Here is a 21,192-nt window from a genome sequence, read left to right on the forward strand (position 1 = left end):
AATGAATGTAACACAAACATAATCTGAATACTTAGTGGGAGGAGGCCAAGAGAAACTTAAATTAGGCCAAGTCTTGCACTTGTTACTTGAGAAAAATTTCAACTGAGTAACTAGTTTAAATATCTGGGAGTCTTCTCTGGGATACCGGCATTTGGTGGATGGAAGAACAGCTAGGAGTTTATATATCACAAACCCTAGAGGCACTACGGAAAGCGAATTATATAGATCATAATATGTACCAGTGGGGAAGCTGAAAAACTGTTATTTTTTAAGCTTGTGCAGAAAATCTGATTTGTTTACCTGATTTCTTCAGAAGGGAGAAAAAAAGACATCAACAAAGCCAACCACCACCCTCTCAACTAGCCCAAACCAAGTCTTATTTCTGAAAAAACCCAAAAACACACAAACTGTGGGGAAGAGGTGAGAACCAAATGAGCAAAACACATTTCTTAGTTTCTCTAAAAACAAATTTGAATTTAGCTGGTTTCAGTTGTCATGTCGTTTAGAAGTGGAACAGAAAAGTCTTTATTTAATAACAATCCTTAGTTGAAATTCACTAGCATATCTTAGGTTTTATTTGAAATTCTCCTAGTGCAGAGACGCAATTTCACAAATGTGACAGGACCTTGCAGAAAACTTTCCCAAATCTGAATGTTTCCCTGGACAAGCAGCTCTCCAAATAACCCTTCATCTCTGCTTAGCAGCTGAGTTTTCTAGATTTAAATTCATCTAGTTTTAGTAATGGTGAGACTCTGAGTGCAGTTCTGGGTTTCTCAGCATAAGAGAGACATGGAGCTTCTGGATCAGGTCCAGTGTAAGGCTATGAAGATGATGAGTGTGCTGGGGCACCTCACTTATGAGGAAAGGCTGAGAGAGCTGGTCCTGTTTAGCCTGAGAAATATCTCATCACTGTCTGTGAGTACCTGGTCCCAAGAGGACAGAGCATCTCTGCTCGGTGACGCCAGGCAATAGGGTAGAGGGCAACAAGCAGAAAGTGGAATACATAAAAGTTCCACCTGAACATGTGGAAGAACTTCTGCATTGTGCAGATGATCAAGCACTCCAACAGGTTTCCCAGAGAGGCTGTGGAGTCCTCCTTCACTGGGAATATTCAAAATATATCTGTACCAATCAATCCTAGGTTATGCCCTCTAGATGACCACTAGAGCAGGAAGGTTGGGCCAGATGACATCCAGTGGTCCCCTTCTAATATTAGCTATTCTATGAGAGTGACACAGAAGGATGGAAGCGGCGCTGCGGCAAGGGGCTGATGGGCTCTCCGTGCGCGCTTTGCAGGCTCGGACACCCCCGGGCGGCTCCTGAAAGGCGACAGAGGGCAGGAGCCGGCCGGCATCCCTGAGCAGGCCCCTTATCCTGGGCGGCTCTGCCCAGCTGCGGCGCTGACCTTCATCCGCAACCCTAGCCGCGGGTGGGCGGGCGGTGCCGCTGCCGGTGTCGCTGCTGGTGCCGCCGCTACAAAGGCCGGACGGGCGGTGCCACTGCCGGTGTCGCTGCTGGTGCCGCCGCTACAAAGCCCGGACGGGCGGTGCTGCTGCCGGTGCCGCCGCTATAAAGCCCGGGCCGGGCGCGGCGGGCTCGCTCTGCGCGCACCGCGCCGTCGGGGCTGCAGCCACCCACCCACCGCGGGCAGGCTGTGAAGGTGAGCTGAAATAACGAGAGGGGGAAAGCACAGCCAGAAAGCGGACAGGTGTTTGTTGTCGGATTTGTGGTTTCGGTTTTTTTCTCTTTTCTTCCACTTTATCTGAGATTGATTAAGCGTTTTCTTATCAATGTTGTTTTAGGCTTCATCAGATTCATGTGCAGCTTCTTGCTAGGGGTTTTGTTGTTGTTGTTCTTTTTTTTTCTTTTTAACCAGTATATTTGATAGATTAGGAAAAGAAGCTTGGGGGAAACTAAGAGCATCAGTTATTTACTGCCTCTGAACACATCCTAGTATAACATGGTTTAAAAAGTGTGTGTCTTATCGTTGTACTCATGACCATGTTATGGCTGTTCTTTTAGTTCTAAATAAACATAAGGTAATGAGGGAAATCATCTATTCTGAAAGAGACTGCTTACAGTAACTTTTATGTTGGTAATTTCAGGATTTATCATAAAAGACTACTAAAACAGGCTAATGACCTAAGTTGCTTAGTAATACTGTGCGCTGTTCTTAATATCTCACTAAGATTACTTATTTTTTCACGCTGTTACCTTTTATTCTTTTTCTAGTCTTTCTATTTAAGTAGAATCATGTTTAGATCAAAATGTGATGAGTAATGGAAAAACCCACAGATATGAAGTCTTTAAATATTTACTAAAAAATCAAAGTGTTTTGTTGGGGGGGGGGGCTTATTGCAGGTTCTAATGTGACTCTCTCATAAGCACACAACAAAAAGAACAATGAAGGACTACTCTGCAAATTCCACAGAACAGAACCTCTCCAATCCTGGTAAGAAGGAACAAACACCACGTGTGTGTTTGAAGAATATGTTCCACAGAGTTGAACTAAAGAATGTTGTGAAACTCTCCTGATTGCCATAGTGATTTTGTAGGCAATAACATGATGAGTTTCCTAGGAATGAATGAATTGAAGCCACACCTATAAAATATTTTTTGTGTGAATCATTCCTTCAAGTTCAACAAAATTGATTTGTATTTGTAAAATTGTTCAGGAGGGTCCTAACCTGGGCATCAAAATTCTCCTGAGGTCAGCTGGAAGAATGTTACTGCTTTCAAATTGTTGTCTCAAACAGCCATTGTAGGCCAACTAGCCTTAAAACAGTAGGTTAAAAATTATATTCATTGTGATTCAGCAGCAAAAGTTAAGATAAATGTAAATTGGGAGTGGCTGGTATGGGGAGCACCTTGTCTCTTTTTGTTTTACAGGCGGCTCCACTCTGTGGTTACTCATCTGTTTCTTGAAATATATTTTTATGTCTTATTTGATGCATTTAAAACTATAAGCTTCCTGGGTAGGATTATGCTTTCATCTAACTTTCTGGAGCTCCCAGCTAGCACAAAGGAAATGGGACATGTAACAACTACTGCAATTGAATAGTGAAGATGTTTATTAGAGTCAAGGACATGATTCTTTAGTTAACTCCCACCTATTCGGTGTTACCTGCAGCAATTATAACCTTCGCTATAAGCAATTTTGTGAGGACTTCTCCTAATTTGCATTGAGTTGTGCAGGCATTTGAAGGAAGAATTAACTTTCTTTTTCTTTTAGTCTTTGATAATCTTTCTGGATAAATACATTGTAATTATAAAAATGTTTTTTCCATCTCAGAAATGGACATGGAAGTTTTTCTGGGAATAAAGATGAACTGAAGAGACAGAGCCTGGTGAATTTTTCTTGAAACTTCCTCCCAAGAACATGAGAAAAAACTAGTCTTTAAATGCAAAAGAAACAGCAGTGAAAGACACAAGAAGGTAGTACAATAGATGGATTAGTATGCTAAGAAAGTATTTTTATTTCACAGAATCTGGATTCAAGGGGTGTGATGATCCTTCTTTCCACGATGAAGAACATGTAGAACAAATTGACCAGTCAAAGCCCAAGAAGGAAATGTAGGTATTTTTTTAACTTTAACTTACCTCGGTATATGGGGATATCAGAAGGGCAGGGGAAGGAGGAGAAGAGTTTAATACAGGTTTGCTAAAAAAAACCCCTCATCTTAATTAGTCTTTTGTACTTTACTCTAGGAAGGAAGATGAGAAGCCAGGGAAACGAATGGTTGGCATTCTTGAGCTGGTTAGTGTCCTGTCTAATGATCTGCTTGATACTTTCTTTTCTTTATTTGATGAAGTGAGTTTGTTATGAATGACAATTCATAGGCAAACAAACATTGGAGAAGAAGCTTGAGGACTACTGATTCTACACCTGCTCTCTGAGAACCAGTGATAATGGTTTTGTGGCAGTTTTCTGTAGGACAGCTACTCCCAAACAAAATAGCTCTTGCATGTTGACTTGATTACTCTGAAACAAGAAAAGTTTTATTCTTCTGCAGTTTATTCCATGTATGTTTACACTTTATGAGATGGTCGGACCAGTCAGGAAAGAAATGCTCTGATTTCAGATTAACCACATCCTGGGATATCTATAGCAGTTTAAATTCACACCCTTCCCCAAACAAAACAAAGCTTCAGGGGTCGACAAGTCTTAAGGTACGATCTATCTCTGCTGAAAACATTTTCTACTGGTAGGTATAAGCCAGGTGCTGGTCAATAACTTGCTTTTGTTTACATAGTAGAGGCATTATCTTAGTAAATATTTAACTCAATGGAACACAAAACACAATATATTCTACAAAGGTCATCATCACTTGCAAGCATGTAGTTTTTTTCCCAGACTAAGAATCTGTGTCCTGCCCGGATCTCTTAGCCGCCCGGGTACTAATTTAAAGATGCATTGCACTACTACAAAATCCTTATGTACTGAGTTTACCTTCAACCGGAGTGCTGTAACTTAGAATATGTGGATGGAGCATGTTCTGCAAGTCTGCTCTACTGTAGCAAATGCATGAACTGTCAGGTGTAATGTCACTTTTCTCTCTTTTTTTTTTTTCTTTCTAATGCTTACATAGTTTCGCTATGCTGATGGGGTGGATGTCCTGTTGATGATAATTGGTTTGGTTGCAGCGGCTGCAAATGGTACTGGAATGCCACTTATGATCATTATCTTTGGAGAGATGACAAACAGCTTTGTGCTAAGTGGCGTGCAATCCAATGGTAAAAAGTTTAAATTCAATTTCTCTACATTTTGGCTGTGCTTTGCTACTGAAGCTAAGATTTTTTTTTCCCCCCAGACTATTCACTGGTACATATCTAAGGGAGCATATTATGAGCAACACTCATCCTGCTGGAAATAAGTCAGGCATTTCAATCCACCTTTAATGACTAGACCAGGGCAAAACCAAAGCATTGGATGTGCACTTTATGAATGTACTTTGACTTTCTTAAGATAGTAGGGAGTACAATCAACCTCAGTCATCACTAATTGCTTAGAAATAAATGTATATTTGCCAAATAATTTTGTATTTAAGTTTATATTGCAAAACTCCACTTGCAAAATACAAATCATTCCCAAACCTGATGACCCCATATTGCCATGCATCAGTTCCTCTATATAGCACTTCCACAAATATTCCTAATTTTTATTTCCTCTTCACAGATACTTCAGTAAACAATTCTAGCTGCCCATCAGATCCAAGTGTGGATATAGAAGGTGAAATGACAAAGTAAGGGTCTGTAGTTATCCTGTTAATAATGTATTAGTGGGTTTTCTTTTACTGTGTTATCTGTTTGAGCAGAAGCCCTATTTGCCTTCCCAAAAATGCACCACAAGCTTCAGTATTTACTGAAGCTGATTACTTTGGTGTGATTAATGAAGACTAGTTGCTGTTCTGTGTGTCTAACTTCTCTCATGAGCTACAGTGGGATCACATGGGCTTTTGTTCCCTTACCCCAGGTATGCTTACTACTACGTGGCAATTGGCTTTGCTGTGTTGATCCTGAGCATGATCCAAGTGTGGACATTTTTGGTTACTGCTACAAGGCAAACTGCAAGGATCCGGCAGAAGTTCTTCTTTGCAGTGCTCCATCAAGAGATGGCTTGGTTTGATACTACCCAAATAGGAACATTGAACACCAGACTGACAGAGTGAGGGCTCTGTTTTGGTTCTTTCACACACATACACACACCCCCAAGTACGGCACTTAAAAGTAAACTGACATTTATCTCGGCAGAATAGCCTATAGAGAGTTTAAAAAAAAACAAAAAAATCTACCAAACCTAAAGTGTGATATATTACACCTCAAAGTGAGAAATTCATTATCCTTTTCAGCTTCATTTGTGCTGTTTGTAGTATGTGCATTGGAAGGGTTTGTTTTTTTTCCACGAAATGCCTGACGCTGGTTTTCTGAAGTCCATGAAGTATATGTTCAGCCACTGCTAAACAAACAGTTCTGCTGTCTCCACCTAGTTTATACACACCAAAAGCTGACACTTCATTGAATGGAAATGAGCCTGGACTTCAGTATCAGTACTTGTACAAGTATGGCTTGTACTTGTATCTCACAGTATTCTATCTAGCCAGGTAAAGTCTTTGGAGTTGTTCCATAAACTTAAATAGATTTAGGGGTGAGGACCGTAATGTCCTTTAGCTATGGGATTATATGTGTGAACAGTACATTGTTTTTAATACTTTTTTTCTGGATTTTATAGTAGCTTTGGACACAGATCTGTCCTGAAAAGTGTATGAGAAGCTTAAATGAAACCACTCTCAACTCTAACATCTGTGTGTTCTGGGAAGAGAAAATAAGGAAGGAAATTCATAAGAAAAATTGAGGTTATTCCAAATAATGGTATGATGGAATGGAGGTGGCTCTTCATCTGAGTCAGTAGCCAAAATTACAAACATAAAAAGCATCAGAGAGCTGAGCAGAAGAAATCTTTTAGAGATGGTCAAGTCGGATGAAGAGGCTGCTTGATTGTTTACTCACATTGCTCCATTTGGATGCCAGATGAGGAAACTAGGTCATTGGTGACCCAGTGACATGGCACAGAAACAGCAGAGAATGTTGAGAATACAGAAAATGAATCTTTAAAAACAGGAGGCTTCTGCTGTGTTTTGGCTACAGAAGAGCCTGAATGATACTGTTCAGTAGCTGTGGTCAGAAATTCTTTTGCCGGTTAAGAAATGGCAAAGCTCCTGACATGAGGCCACACAGTGAGAAAAGGGGGAGGGAGTCAAAATGAGAGTAATTCTATACTAACAAATCTCTTTTTATTATTGTTATTTAAAGTGACATCAACACCATCCGTGAAGGCATCGGAGACAAGATCAGTATATTTCTGCAGTTTTTTTCCACGTTTGTGTCAGGGCTTATTATAGGATTCATCTATGGGTGGAAGCTGACTCTGGTGGTTATGTCAGTCAGCCCACTTCTTGCTGCATCAGCAGCAGTTTGGTCAACTGTAAGTGTGGGGATTTTTGAACAAAGAAACCAGAAAAACCTTACAATTCCTATGCACAGAAAAGGGGTAGAGAATGGGAGAAACCTAATGTGGTTTCTAATTTGGGAGGTTGGTCCCACTCTTACTTTGATTTCTACTCCTCCTGCAGCCTTTCTCTGGGTTCCCAAGCACAGTCTTGTAAGTTGTGTTCCTTTTGTCTGCACATCCTGTCCTTATGCCATGTTGCATGAGGGTAATTTCCATCAGAGCATCTTTCTGGCACAGTAATTTCCTCATGGCAAGCACCGGGGAAGCCCTTGCTTCTCCCTCCTAGCACAAATACCTTTCAACCTCTTTCCATCTGTACATGCATGTACCACATCTCTTGCAAATAATTTACCAAGTTTCATGCTGTGTACAGAATAAATCTATACAGCTATGCAGGTACATACAGCTGCTGAAAACTGAAGTGATATAAATCAATGAAATGGCTGGAGAGGTGTTCCTTTCAGATAGGAAAACTTTCCCCTTATGCACTATTTGCCACATTAATGTGTATGGCTTATACTCCTGAATGGCTATTTATATGATTTTATGGGGTTTTTCCTACCTGAAGCATTAAAAATAAGCAAAGAAAAAGAATGCTAGAGGCTGTAATGTGATTTTCTTGCTTACTTCAATATCAGCTGGTGTTCTAGTGTCTGAACACCTCAGAAAGTCAGAGCAGCTATAGCACTCCCTGCTTCACTCTTCCCAGTGTAGTTTGTAGGCTTGGGAGGAGAGCAGATTGGTCAGGAAGCTCATGATGTTTGTGTAGCCTTTGATTGTAATGAGGAGACAATGATAAATTGAACTCTATTTGAGGGAAATTCAGGACATGGGGAGAAGCTGATCCCCACGTTGCTGACTCTGGTCTTGTGTACCTTGTGGGATTGTTGTTATTTACCAAGACAGTGTATGTATTCTTTCAGTAGGCTGCAATAACAGCTGTTTTCCAACTTCACAGCTCCTGGCATCCCTTACTGCTAAAGAGCTGTCTGCTTATGCCAAAGCAGGAGCTGTGGCAGAAGAAATTTTGACCGCAATCAGGACTGTTGTGGCTTTCAATGGACAGCAAAAGTCATTAGAGAAGTAAGTTTTAAAATTAATAAATAACCATATTTAAAATATGGCAAGGACATTTAGTTGTGGATTTGTTTTGTGGGGATTTTTTTTTTTTTTGGGAGGGGGAGAGGGATGAGATTCTCTTTGGTGTCATTTTGTCTTTCTATAAGTGGACAAATAATCTGAAAATGAAAGTGTGCAAATAGACCTAGTCAGTGAATACAGACTACTTGGTGTTGTCACTGCAGCAGAGATGAAAATTTCTCCTTTGATTGAGATCTGGAGTTGAACTGAATGTGGAAGTGGTGGGAAGGTTACCTTTACCCACGAGTCAGATGCAGCAAAGCATGCAGTCAGTTGCTTATCTTCTAGAGCATTTGTGCTACTGCTCTGGACTTTGATTGCTGAGCTTATTTTTAAACTACACTGGATAACAGCCTTGGGCAAAAACACATTTCTGGCTTTTACAATGATTTGCAACTTTAATGATTTGCAAACAAGTGTAGCTGCCCAGTGTTGGCCATAGTCATACATACAAGGTGAAATGATTGTGGCTGGCCACAAACATTTTGACCTGCATATCAGATAACTCAACAAGCATAAGCAATAAATTTTTTATACAAATATCAGGCATCACTGGTTCCATGCAGCTGGGAAAGGCAAAGCAGACGACCTGATCCATATGCCCCACGAAATTCTTCCATCTTTTTCAACTCATATTTGCCTTAGTCTTGTGCAGAATTTTTAAGGTGGTGTCAACCCCAGCTTAGGATCCTACAGTCTGCTCCTGTATTTGTTTCTAGAAACTGAGCTCTGACTATCTTATAGCCCTGTCTTCTGCTCACTGGAATTTGTTTTTAAGATGCAACAGTATTTGGACATTTGTTCCTGTTTGCACATTAAAGGCAAAAAAAAGCCCTAAGATGACCCAGATAAGTTGCCCCCTGCCCTTCTCCCCATATTCTGTGATTATCAGTGTCTGAAAATTAAATACAGGACCTGTCAATATTAATTCAAAATACTTTGTCTGAAGTCAAAATAATTGATACCTGAGTAAAGTAAGACCTTTCCTTTTTATGATTGACCAGTCAGCCTCCTCTACAGTTCTACTTCTGTTTAATCTAAAAGCCCCAAACAAACATAGTGGCTCCCCTAGGAATATCTTCTACTAGGGACAAGCTCCTACCAGAGAGTGCATTTTTCAGATAGTGGATTGTGACTCCTACACAGCTCTTGAATGCTGACCTCAGAGTTAGGAAAAGCATCCTTTCACTGCACAGTGCTTCCACTGCAGCAAAAGTTTACTCTTGCAAGGGATCTTCAATCACCTTTAGTTGCAGGCAGTGGCTTGGCTTTTCCTCAGTGTTTGACTGATCACCTGTATTTATTACTCTACTTAAATGCAGTACCCATTTCCCTGGAAGACCTATGATGCTGCTGACTGAAACTTGGGGCCTGGTTTTAACAGCACAATCAAGTCAAAATATTTTAATATGTTTGACTAACAAATACAGCACTGGTGGCATTTTAGAAATTTACATTAACAAAATGAATGCAGGATTTTTTTTATGATTGCTTCCCAGCTGAATTAATTGCATGTCTTCCTATAATGGGGCTGTACTTTATTGAAAATATGTACTGGGAAAAGAGTGCAAGCTATTGACCATGTTGATTATGGGTAGAAAGTTACACTATTCTTAGGCTACAGTTTGCATAAAGAGCTTGAGTAAATGAAAGCTATTTGCTGAAAACTATGCATGAGTGAATGAATTTGAACCATCCTTGGAAAAATAATTCTCTAGTTGAACTTGTTAGTCTCTATACTGATTTTCTGTGTCCACTGATTATATATTTCAATCAATAAACTGACCCAAGGAAAAATACTTGACATCCCAAAACGGCCAGTAAGAAAACAGCTTTGCATTTGGAGGGAGCTCTCATTTATCTCCTTCCCCGTTGCCTGGGGTTTTTGGAGAATTTTGTTTTTATTTTGCTTGTTTTAAATGTGGACAACTGACCTTTACCTTTGTGATGAACGATGCTGCTAAAACTTTTTCAAGGTTTCCTTTCAGGTTTAATGGAAACAAGGAGTTCAAGAGTGCTGTTGTGTCTTCCATTGTGATAACAAAGTTGTGATACTTCATTGTTTTCTGAATGTCTTTGACAAGTATGCCAATACTGTTGGCATATGTCAGAGCAAATTTATTCAAATTAATTGCATGCCTGATAGTCCTCTGTTAAAAAGAAACAAAATAAAAAAACAAAACAAAAAAAAAACCAACAAAAAACCCCCAAACAAAACAAAACAAACAAAACCCTGTATTCCCTTTGAGATTAATTGTTTTTCTTACATAAATCCTGTTAATTAAAAAAAGGGCACTGGGAAGTGTTAACCAGAATGGCATGTGGTACCTGTCAAATTAATGGTTTCCTTACTCACTTTCAGATATGATGCTAACTTAGAGGCGGCTAAACGTGTTGGAATGAAAAAATCCATTACCACTAACACATGCCTGGGTCTTTCACAATTTTTTATCTTTGGTTCCTATGCCCTTGCATTTTGGTACGGGACCAAACTCACTGCTGAGGATCCACATTATGACATCGGCCGTGTGTTAATTGTAAGTACAGCAGTGCAGTTTGAAAAATGCTCTGTATCTTCAGGGAAAGTTTTGCAAGTGGTGTCTCTGTTTTCTGACACGTGCTTACTAAATTAGTTGTTAGAGACTCACTCAGTATAAAACAACTGAATGGTATTCATCTTGCTTTTAATCAAACAAGTTGGATTGTCTTGGACTCTATTTGTAAGGTGGGATGAATAACCTAGAGCTGGTGCTTAAATCTTACTAGTGCCCACGTAGGCACTGGTGGCACTGTAATAATTAATTGCAATGCTCTTCTCTGTCTCTCACAGGTGTTCTTCTCTGTGATTGTCGGAGCTTTCTGTCTGGGACAGGCAGCTCCTAACCTGGAGACTGTGGCCAATGCACGTGGGGCTGCCTATGAAGTATATAAGATTATCAATAAGGTAAAGATCTAACTACATAGAATAGAAGCCTTTCAACCAACTTAGCCTCCACTCCTTCTCCTTTTTATTTTTTTTTCCCTTGAGAAATGTAACAAAAGCGCTCAAAGGCCCCAAATCATGAACTCTATAGATGTTTATTACAGAAACCCATATTTTCATTGATCTAAAAAAAACTAGCCTCTTTGTTAGAGTGAAAGCTGGAAAACCCTATATGTGTGTCTGAGATATATGGTTGAGGTTTTTCTCTAATATTAGACTTTCAGCACCAGAGGGAAAGTGATATGGCACTATACTAATTTTTAAAAATGCATGTATGCACAAATTCAGCTGAGATGGGGTTTATTGAAGAGGGGGAATTGGTGAAGAGGGGATTAATATCACAATTGAAAGTTATAACAATAATAATCTGTAATGCTGATGTTGCTATAAAAAAAGGTTTTCCATATCATTATCTTGATTTTGCTGTGCTATGCAGTAATTGCATATCTGTGTATATAAAATATTTTGAAGTAGGAATCAAAAGCTCATGGAGAAATGGCTACATCATTCTTTTTCATGTGTGTATAAAACCCTCATATACAGATATACCAAAACTGAGACCCATGTTTTGGTTGCAAGAGAATGCATCTAAGTTCTGCAATTATAGATTTTCTGCTATGGATTTTGTTGCTTTTGAAAATGCACTATATTTGTCAAGTAAAATTTACAATTTGATGTTCCCCCATATTCAGCATTCTGCAGGTAAAAATGCAGCAGTTCTGCTACAATGTAAAATGCAGAGTAAACCAGCATCTGAGAAAGTAAAGACCAATGCATGTAGCAGAAATAACAGTTCCAAAAGAGAAATAACCACCAATTTATTTTACAAACCTCTTTCCAGAAACGGCTCATAGATAGCAGTTCTAAGGAAGGTTACAAGCCAGACAAACTCGTAGGAGAAATTGAATTCAGAAACATCCACTTCAGTTACCCTTCCAGACCTGATATTAAAGTAAGTGATCTGTTTAGACTATTGAACTTATTCAACTTGTGTCCATGTTGTTTGTCTAATTTTGTTCTTGAATGTGAAATGCATTCCTGTTTTGGGGAATGGGGCATAATTTTCCTCCCAATGATGCAGAAAGACAAAGCTCTAGATCTACTGTCACTGTGTAACTCATTCTCTTCTGGAGGACAAATCTAATATGTGTTGCCCCTAGTCTGAATTTCTATGAAAAAGAGTTTTGATAAATCAAATAAGATTTTTCAAAATGTTTCATTAAGGCTTCCAGACTTTAAGCAGTTAAACCAGAAAATTACTTTTTTCCAGTTTCTTGACTCTTTGGATTTATGACATCCTGTGTGGAAAATTATCAGAGGTGGACTTTCAATACATTGATAGTGTATTTTTGTGAACATATCATCCTAAATGTACATTTGGAAGTCAAACATTGTTTTGGAAATACACTAAAATTGCTGTTCAAGAAACTGTTGTGCCTGCTCTTTGCTAGTTCAGTTTCCATTAGTGACCTGTGTACGTCATGTCATGGTGATTACTTTTGTGGTGGCACAGTTGGTTTGACCTCTCTGCTTACAGTATTTTCTTACAATCTTTTAAACACTTTGATGAAAGTGAAAGAGAAGGAACAGCAGCAAATTACTTTCTTCCTTGGTGAAGAACAAGGTGGAAATAGAGATGTCAGATGTCAACAATGAAAAACTTGACATGCTGATTTAGCGGTGAGCACGGGAATGTTTATACCTCTCTGGCTGTTTTTTTAAGGTGGCTGTTCCCAACTCAGTCATCTGAGGTCTGTCCCATTGTGCATCAAATCTGTTTCCAGGACACTGGGATATTTGGAGGTCAGATTCAGAGCTGGGCTTTCTCCTTAACTGGATTTTTAACAATGCATCTTCTATGCCTCTTGGCTCAGAAATCAGAAGACACATAGCAGAGTTTTCATCCTTCTTCCTAAAAATCCTATTCAGGCTGCTGAGCTATGTTGTGGGTCAACACACCAAATGGGAGGGAAATAAGAAATATTTCTCATCCTTCCCAAATCAGTGAGCAGCTCTCCCTACTAAGAGCATCAGTGTTATTTAGTAGAACCAAAGGAATCAGCAAAGCTGTGTAGAAGTTACCCACAATCTCTCAAGCAGTCGATGCAACACATTATAACCTTCCCTGTTGAGGTAAAACCAAATCAAAGAACTCTGAGTACAGTTTCTATTGGTTTGATCTTGGCAATACATTGCCTGATGAAAGAGAGTTAGAACTAGCCTAGTGTGTGGTAGTAATTAGTTGCATGTGGAAATATTGTGGTATCTAGAATAAAGTTCATTCTTGCTAATGCAGGCACCAGGATATCAGCTTCCTGGGGATGTAAAACTGGGTGGATGTAATACTGCGAGAGGAGAGGAATATTGCAACTATTTTAATCTCTCATTGCAAAAACATGTGTAGGCAAACTTATAAATCAGCCTGGTATAAACAAGAAGAGTTCCCATAGCAGCCAAATATTTTGGCAACTACACAGTTGAAACTACACTTGTAATGATATGGACATCTTTTGAGGTAAAATGTTCTCTAAATGTGAAAATAGCAAAAAATTATATCATTAACTGCAGCTACTCTTCAGATTGCTGAGACTGTTAAAAATAAGGAATGGGACTTATTAAGGCCTTCCCAGCAATTACTTCATCAAAGCACCCCTTTATATTTTAAAAATAGAAGAAAGCAGGCTTGGTTTTCAGTGATACCTTTTAGCACCTGAAAATAATTTTCTGTGAGATTCATAATTATTATGCCCTGGAAAATGGAGGACAACAGGATAATTTAAAACCCCAAGCCTGCTACTAGATCACACAAATTGGAGAAAAATAGCTATGAAGTTCAGAGTAGTGTGGCTGTGTCTAGATTAGTTTGAGTGTGCTGGGGAATTTTCCCAGGCAATGGAATGCAATGGTCTATGCAAGGGAACTCTTAAAATGTTTCTTGGCATGAACTTGGCCTGTTCCAGTTATCAGTCTTCTCAAAAATTTCCCAGGCTTGTTTTGGTAGCCAGAAGGATCTAGGGGCCATTCCCAAAAGGCAGGTTGCATGCAGCCATCCTGTTTCAAAGGCTAATACATTTCACAAGCATAGGTGACGACTTTTTCCTATCTGTGCTCCAGAATATTCCCAGGTACATTATATTATTGTTGTCCATAATACAATTGTATTATTAATGTTGCCATACCTTTAAACTATGGCACTCACTACTGCCTTGATAGCAACAGCTACACTTACCTTGACAGACTGTTCGCTGATCAAACTTGTTAAACTAAGACATATATTTTTATTTATTTATTTATTTGCAGATCCTCAAAGGTCTAAACTTGAAAGTTCAAACTGGGAAGACCATTGCTTTAGTTGGTGCCAGTGGCTGTGGAAAAAGCACTACTGTTCAGTTACTGCAGAGATTCTATGACCCTGACGAGGGAGAAGTGAGTGTCTGCAAAGAAATTGTAAAAACTCAGAGCAATTATGACATGCATGAATTTCCCATATTGACTGAATCTTGTTTTCTATTTTGGCTGAATTTCACCATATATCTGTATAGTTCATATTTCCACAATTTAAATTTCAAATGAACTATCTTCTCTTGTTGGCTTGACTTCATTATTCTGCTCCTTCTTACAGTACTACATCACAAACAGCAAATTACACAAGGCTTTCAAGATCTGAATTTAAAATAATTATCAACTGTTCATTTTTAAAATTCCCTAAACATTTTTAGGCAAAGCATAATCCAACAGAGCCCTGCTGTATTTTGCTTCGTTTTCATTGAATGTAAGCTAAAACCTGCAGAGAGTTTTCCTATTTTAAATGGCTGATTTCTTGGCTTGTTTTTCACTATCTGCTAACTCACAGAAGTTTCCATCATTACATATTTCATGTGTTTTACCACTAAACACTAAATCCAGTTGGTAAATGGTAAATATGTCCCACATAAAATTTCCAAAGGAAAAAAATGAGGTAAATGAAACAATGTATTAAGAAAATTTTATATTTGAAGGATGCTACTTAATAGTTACTACTGCTAGTAGAAAATAGGTGAACATTTCAAATATGAAAAATTGAACTATCAGTATTTAAGGTATCGAGGCAGCTGTTTTCAACACAGTTCTTTCTTAAACTTAGTTTTCCTGTGGCTGTTCATTCCTGTCCCCATGCCTCATTTTGCTGTGTCAACGCCGATGTTCATAGGACTACACCGCAAATTACCTAGGTTAAAAATAACTTTCCCTTTTTTTTTTAGTCAATTTGAACTCTTTGATCTGGTGTTATCCACAGCCACAGAAATGATTGTGTAGCTGCAACTGTGAGGACAACAAACTGGCATAGGGGCATGAGAATCACGTATAAAGTGTGCAAGGAAGCTGTGAAATTTTTAAGCCAACTCAGACATGACGGTTATTGGGGCATAACAAACAGGAGGGAAAAAAAGCCCTTGGTGTCTTCTCTGTTTATGCCGCTCATCATAATTTTCCATCTTGTGCAACAAATGGAAAAACTGCAATTGTAGCTTCTCCCCCAACATAGCTCTCTATTAAAGACAATTTTTTTTTTTTCTTGACCTTGTGGCTGATACCTCATTCAAGTAAGAGTAATTGATTGCTTTATTATTAATAGAGTGCATTTCCTTGACTTCTTTGACACTCTTTTCCTCTCAGATTACCTTAGATGGTCGGGATATTCGGACCCTTAATACAAAGTGGCTACGAGAAAATATTGGCATTGTGAGCCAAGAGCCTGTTTTGTTTGCAACCACAATAGCTGAGAACATTCGCTATGGGAGAGAAGACATTTCTGATGCTGAAATTGAGCAAGCAGCCAAGGAGGCCAATGCTTTTGACTTTATATCTAGACTGCCTGATGTAAGTTGATGAACTTACTTTGAGTGTAAGAATGAAAGATCCATTTAGGCTGGTGTCCTGTTTCTGAGAGGCAGAGCTTGGGAATCAAAGTTAGACTACAACTTCTCAAAATATACTTATTGCCTCAAGCAGCTTTCAGTTCAGAGAGTGTTTCAACTAGATATTGTGCCTTTGGTTGCTCTCAAAGGACTTGTACTGGAGTCTGGGAAAAAATGTCAATGCCTTAACTCAAGAGAAAGGAAGCTTCCCAGCTGTATTGCCATCCCTACCCATCCCATGAGGCATAGAAGAGTTGGTTTTTAAAAAGAAGGACGAGAAATCCAGAGCCCTTTGTCAGGAGCTGTCTGTACATTTACAGGAAATAGCAGGGAGTGTGAAGAGGTAAACAAGTATGCCCTGAAGTAAATAAGTATGCCCTTTAGCAGCTACAAAGCTCTTCCTCTGAGATTCACAGCTTTGAGCCCTCTCTTAGCAGTAGGTGCCTTACTCCTTTCAGGATGGAGCTGAGAAGCAAGGTCAAGCATTCTAAACACATCCTCATAAATGGATAATATGTCCTTGTCTTTGCTCCTGAAGTTAAAAAATGCGGGAGAAGTGCCCACCTGGGATTTGATTTCAAATCCATTTACTGCTTTAGAGAGCTTGGCCCTATCTCTCAAGTATGAGCCATTTCAAACATAGCAATCTGTTCCAAGGTTCCTTGTTCTCAGGAACAGTGATTTGTTCATATTTGCTCTTAAATAGCTATGTAATAAAAAACTACAGTGGACTTTGAGACTTGTGACTTTGCATTAAGTGATATGGTCAGTAGGAACTAAACCATAGCTCCAAGGGGGAGGCACACTATTGGTGTGTCCCTATAATTCCAACCCTTTTGGAAAGGTAGGCAATACTCAGAAAATATAGAGATCCTTTTTACAGGCTTGCCTTGAGAAACCCCAGGGTTTGGAGCACTGAGTGAGCAATAAAGATCTTTAAAGAACCATAAGTTCAAAGTTAGGCAGGCACAATATGTGGGGGTAGGAGGGTTTGGCTAAGGGCCAGTTGGATGGACGCCCTTCTTTGTTTGCTCTGCCTGTGCTCAGGTCAGCTGGAAGAAGCTACATCTTCTAGAAGATGAGTACTTAGGGTTGCACTGAGAAGTGAGGATTTGAGATGTCTCACAACTTCTGTTCTGTTGTCTCCTTTATCAGAAATTTAACACCATGGTGGGTGAAAGAGGGGCTCAGCTGAGTGGAGGACAGAAGCAACGAATAGCTATTGCCCGTGCCCTAGCAAGAAATCCCAAGATTCTTCTTCTGGATGAAGCTACATCTGCATTAGATACTCAGAGTGAATCCATAGTGCAAGCAGCTCTTGATAAGGTAGGACTCACTGGAGCTAGCAGCTGCCATGAAAAAGTGCAACAAACACTTAAGGAAACTTAATGTACAATTTTCAGTGCAGGTTTCCATCCGAATCAAGAACATTGGAAAATTAAATTTGGATGGATGCTCAATTTCAGTGTTTTAACAAGGACTTTGAACCATCAAAAATTTATTTGAAAATTTGGTTTGATTTTTAGGGGTTTTGGTTTTGCATTATTAATAATTATGAAGACATTTAGTCATGTGGAACTGTAACTTAGGTCTCCTGCACTCCCTTTTTCAAATCATAATTGTTCATTTGCTGGTAAAACATTGTTGACATCTTATCAAGGCATGTTATGAGGACAGAATGGCCTTTTTCAGGCAGATTACTAGAAAAGTATATGTTATTGATATCCCTATTATTTGTTCTTTATTGAATAGTTGCTTCAAAATTTTAAGAAATTTAGCCATTTTCCTTCTTTTTCTGCTTTTAGCAGCCCCATGGCTCTAAGGTGGGTGCTGCTGCAGAGCAGAGCTGCCAGATCTTGTACCCATGTATCTGATCAGCACACAATGCTTTCCTCACAGCCCACCTTCATCAGCAGTTTCCATCAACATACAGTAGAACCCTTAGGCTTTGATTGAAAAAGAGCTTCATGGCTTGGCTTCAATGTTTTTTCTTTTGTCTTTTCTTTGGTTTTTGTTGTTTTTTCTTAATTTTTTAATCAAGTACTTTTCCAGAAGTTTATTATTTCATTGAGTGCATAACAGAGGGAGGTCATTTAATTAAGTGAACTCTTTCTCATCCTTCTTCATGTTCTCAGAATACACCAAAATGAGCCCTGAATCATAACTTAGTCATGTTTTCACAGCATTTTGATGTCCATCAGTGTAGTCCCCTAATGAGATTTCCAAATTTCATTTCAGCATCCCTGAGTGGAAAAAGTGGTGCTACTATTGTTCATTATTTTTACAGCTGAGGAGCAGAGATGCTAGCCGCATGAACACTCACTGTTTCAAGGCATTCATGTGAAACTTCTTGTAGCCAGCTGGTTTTAGATAACTTTGCACCCTATAAAGCATTTTGCTAGTTCTGATCACAGCTCCCAGCTGCAGTGGTGAGGCCTTGTGTGTTGGGCCAGAGGCATAAAAACCACACTGTGGCAAACTTCCTGGGAGTGACTTGCATCAGGTCCATGAGAATGGCAGGTGTAGGGGGAAGAATTCAAACCTCCATGGTAGTAGTCCTCTACTGCAGATGGCCTCACTATCTTCATGCCCCTGTTCCTGTGCCTATATGATGTACAACTTCTGTAGCAAGAAACTTCCAGCAGGTTCCAGGTTCACAGAATAGACTTGTTGAATGAGGTTCCTTTGGATCTCTCCTCCTGCCAAGCTGCCGTCTGCTCCAGGCATTAGGGTGGAGGGAAGCCAGCCTCTCCAGCAGTCACAAGGTGTCCTGTGCTCATTTGCTGCATGGGGGCTGTGTGTGCCTCTGCTCTGTGTGAGGGTGCTGGAGAGAGGTTGAACATGTCACCTGCCGACTGAGAGTTCAGCGGCTCCTCCTGCCAAATCCCAGGAGGATTATTGTCAAATAAACTTGTTTCAGAAGGGAGTGGCTCAAACCCATTTTTGATGCAAGTTTGCTCCTCTATGCTTTCCTGCTAAGTCTGGTCAGAAATTATGCTGATGTTGTACTTCCAAAAGTTTGTAGGGACAAAGAAAATATCTGCTCTTTATATATTTGTTATCCAAGCTTTATTTTCAGAAAGATCTGACTATTCTTATGGCATTTCCCCATCATGCTTACATGGACATGGAAACACTTTGTGAGCAATTTTAGCTCAAACAGTTCAAATATTATAAAAGCCAAATAATAAATAAACTTTAATTATGGTCTTTAATACTTGTTGCCTGCTTAAAAGACTAATGTGGCTTTCTCTGTCTAAATTAGTCAAATGAAACTGTCCTTGAACTGCTAAGCAAGGACACAAAGCCAGGAAAAAATAACAATCTTTGCTTTTAAAAGAAAGAAAAGTATTTTTAAAGTTTCAATTTACCATATATTACAGGTGACTAAAATAACTTTATTTCTGTGCTATTTTCTTGCACAACTTAACTGTAACTGGGTTTTTTGTGTTTGTGTAGGCTCGGGCTGGACGTACCACCATTGTGATTGCTCACAGACTGTCTACCATCAGGACTGCTGACACTATTGCTGGATTTGAGAAAGGTGTTGTGGTTGAACAAGGGACACACAGTGAACTGATGCTGCAGAAAGGAGTCTACTATTCCCTTGTAATGCAGCAGGTAAAGGCAAATTTACTTTCTCCATTTCACAAAGTTGTCAAATGGTTGGTGGAGTTATTTTCTCTCTATTTCCTGCATGTTATCCAGCTGGCAGCTGCTCAGTTATTCTAGTCTGGGCACCAACACAGGCTTGGAATTCTTAGGGGTTTCACCCATAAGTGTTTCATATTTATGTAATCCAATATGACAAAAACATAAGTGAGTTTAAGGCACAGACTGCATCGTTATGCATAACCATAGAGGTGTTAGATTCCAGGTGGATTCCATAGATGGCTTTAAAGGAAAAGAGGGGGACAAAATCAGAATCAAATAGTCTACTGCCCTGCAATTGCAGACTGAAATATATAGAAATATATATGTGGCCTATAGACAGCTACAGTTACACAACTGAAACAGCAGTATTCAGGAGAAAAAAAGTCTTTCTTTCTAGTCAAAATGCCTTGCAAATGTATATCCTGAATTCTCACTAGGGTTGTACCAGTGATGTTCAAGATGATGGCACATCAGAAGATAGTGAAGGCTCAAGAGCTGAGAAATATGAGGAAAACATAAATCCTGTGGAAGAGTTGACTTTTCAAAATAATTTTGAAACCTCTGTGATACCAGAGAAAGGCAGCATACGAAGAAGATCCAGCAAATATAAGAGCAAGAAGAGTTCATCTAAAAATCCCTTTGGAAAAAAGAAGAAGCAAAAGGAGGTGGAGGTTGGTATCAGAACTTCAGTGTAGAATTTTAAGATGTAAGCATACACAAAAAAACACGTAACTTGGATTACTTTTCAATAGCTGTCTTTTATGCAACCTTTACGCAGGTGCTATTGCAGTCAGTACTCACCAGACTGAGGATAATTTGTCTTAACAAAGATCTTCATTTTAATGCTACTGAGTTAATGTGGAACTTGAAAAAAATTGCTATTGGTTTGTACATTTCTTAGTACAATTTAAGAGAATTATTTCAGTGGTACAGATATTTTTAATTCTTTATTTTAATTCTATCTAATTGAAGCTAGTCACGAGATTTCATTTGCAAGGTTCTTTACTCCCAGGTACTTACTGTTGCAAATATTCCTGGATGATATAATCGCTGGAGTGTACATACCTAAACTGAAGGCACTTTAGCATATCATACTACATTTATGTCAAGCAAAAAACCAAAAAAGAATCGAATCCTTGACATTTTGAAGAGCATTTCCATTAAAAGAGATATTACTCTTTCTGGTTTAGTATACTCTTCAGTTTTGCAGGGTTTTTACAGATAAACAACTTGATTGACATAATCAATAAATGTCATGTAGGAAGTTTGGAGTTAAGAAAAATTATTTTATTTCAAAGTTGAATGAAACTTGCTCATAGCATCAAAAAGAGCAGATTTCTAGTGCATTCTGGAACAGACTTGAGATGAGCAGCTCAACAGAAACTTGATTTTGTTTTCTATTTTGTAGTACTTTTTTCATGAAACGTATTGGAAGAGTGATTTAATATATTAAGATTGCTTGCTTTTTTTGTTTAGTTTTTGGAGATTTTTGTCTGATTTCAAGACCT

General features: G+C 39.0%; 1 protein-coding gene across 2 annotated transcripts in view; it reads left to right on the top strand.

Moving 5' to 3' along the window:
- Window positions 1-1,445: 1,445 nt before the first annotated feature.
- ABCB5 (ATP binding cassette subfamily B member 5) overlaps window positions 1,446-21,192 on the top strand; it is a 34,123-nt gene continuing 14,376 nt past the window's right edge. The window contains exons 1-17 of one of the 2 annotated variants that reach the window (XM_064704454.1): window positions 1,446-1,708; window positions 2,362-2,452; window positions 3,486-3,573; window positions 3,709-3,757; window positions 4,590-4,734; window positions 5,177-5,243; window positions 5,474-5,665; window positions 6,811-6,982; window positions 7,968-8,092; window positions 10,512-10,686; window positions 10,980-11,093; window positions 11,974-12,084; window positions 14,433-14,558; window positions 15,789-15,992; window positions 17,186-17,356; window positions 19,490-19,651; window positions 20,122-20,355. In XM_064704454.1, coding sequence (XP_064560524.1) covers window positions 2,404-2,452; window positions 3,486-3,573; window positions 3,709-3,757; window positions 4,590-4,734; window positions 5,177-5,243; window positions 5,474-5,665; window positions 6,811-6,982; window positions 7,968-8,092; window positions 10,512-10,686; window positions 10,980-11,093; window positions 11,974-12,084; window positions 14,433-14,558; window positions 15,789-15,992; window positions 17,186-17,356; window positions 19,490-19,651; window positions 20,122-20,355 — 2,184 coding nt within the window. In that variant the 5' untranslated portion in view covers window positions 1,446-1,708; window positions 2,362-2,403. The remainder of the gene's footprint in view (window positions 1,709-2,361; window positions 2,453-3,485; window positions 3,574-3,708; window positions 3,758-4,589; window positions 4,735-5,176; window positions 5,244-5,473; window positions 5,666-6,810; window positions 6,983-7,967; window positions 8,093-10,511; window positions 10,687-10,979; window positions 11,094-11,973; window positions 12,085-14,432; window positions 14,559-15,788; window positions 15,993-17,185; window positions 17,357-19,489; window positions 19,652-20,121; window positions 20,356-21,192) is intronic. The other variant, XM_064704453.1, reaches the window with a different exon arrangement.

The sequence above is a fragment of the Zonotrichia leucophrys genome, chromosome 2, assembly GCF_028769735.1.
Source record: "Zonotrichia leucophrys gambelii isolate GWCS_2022_RI chromosome 2, RI_Zleu_2.0, whole genome shotgun sequence".
NCBI classification, from domain to species: domain Eukaryota; kingdom Metazoa; phylum Chordata; class Aves; order Passeriformes; family Passerellidae; genus Zonotrichia; species Zonotrichia leucophrys.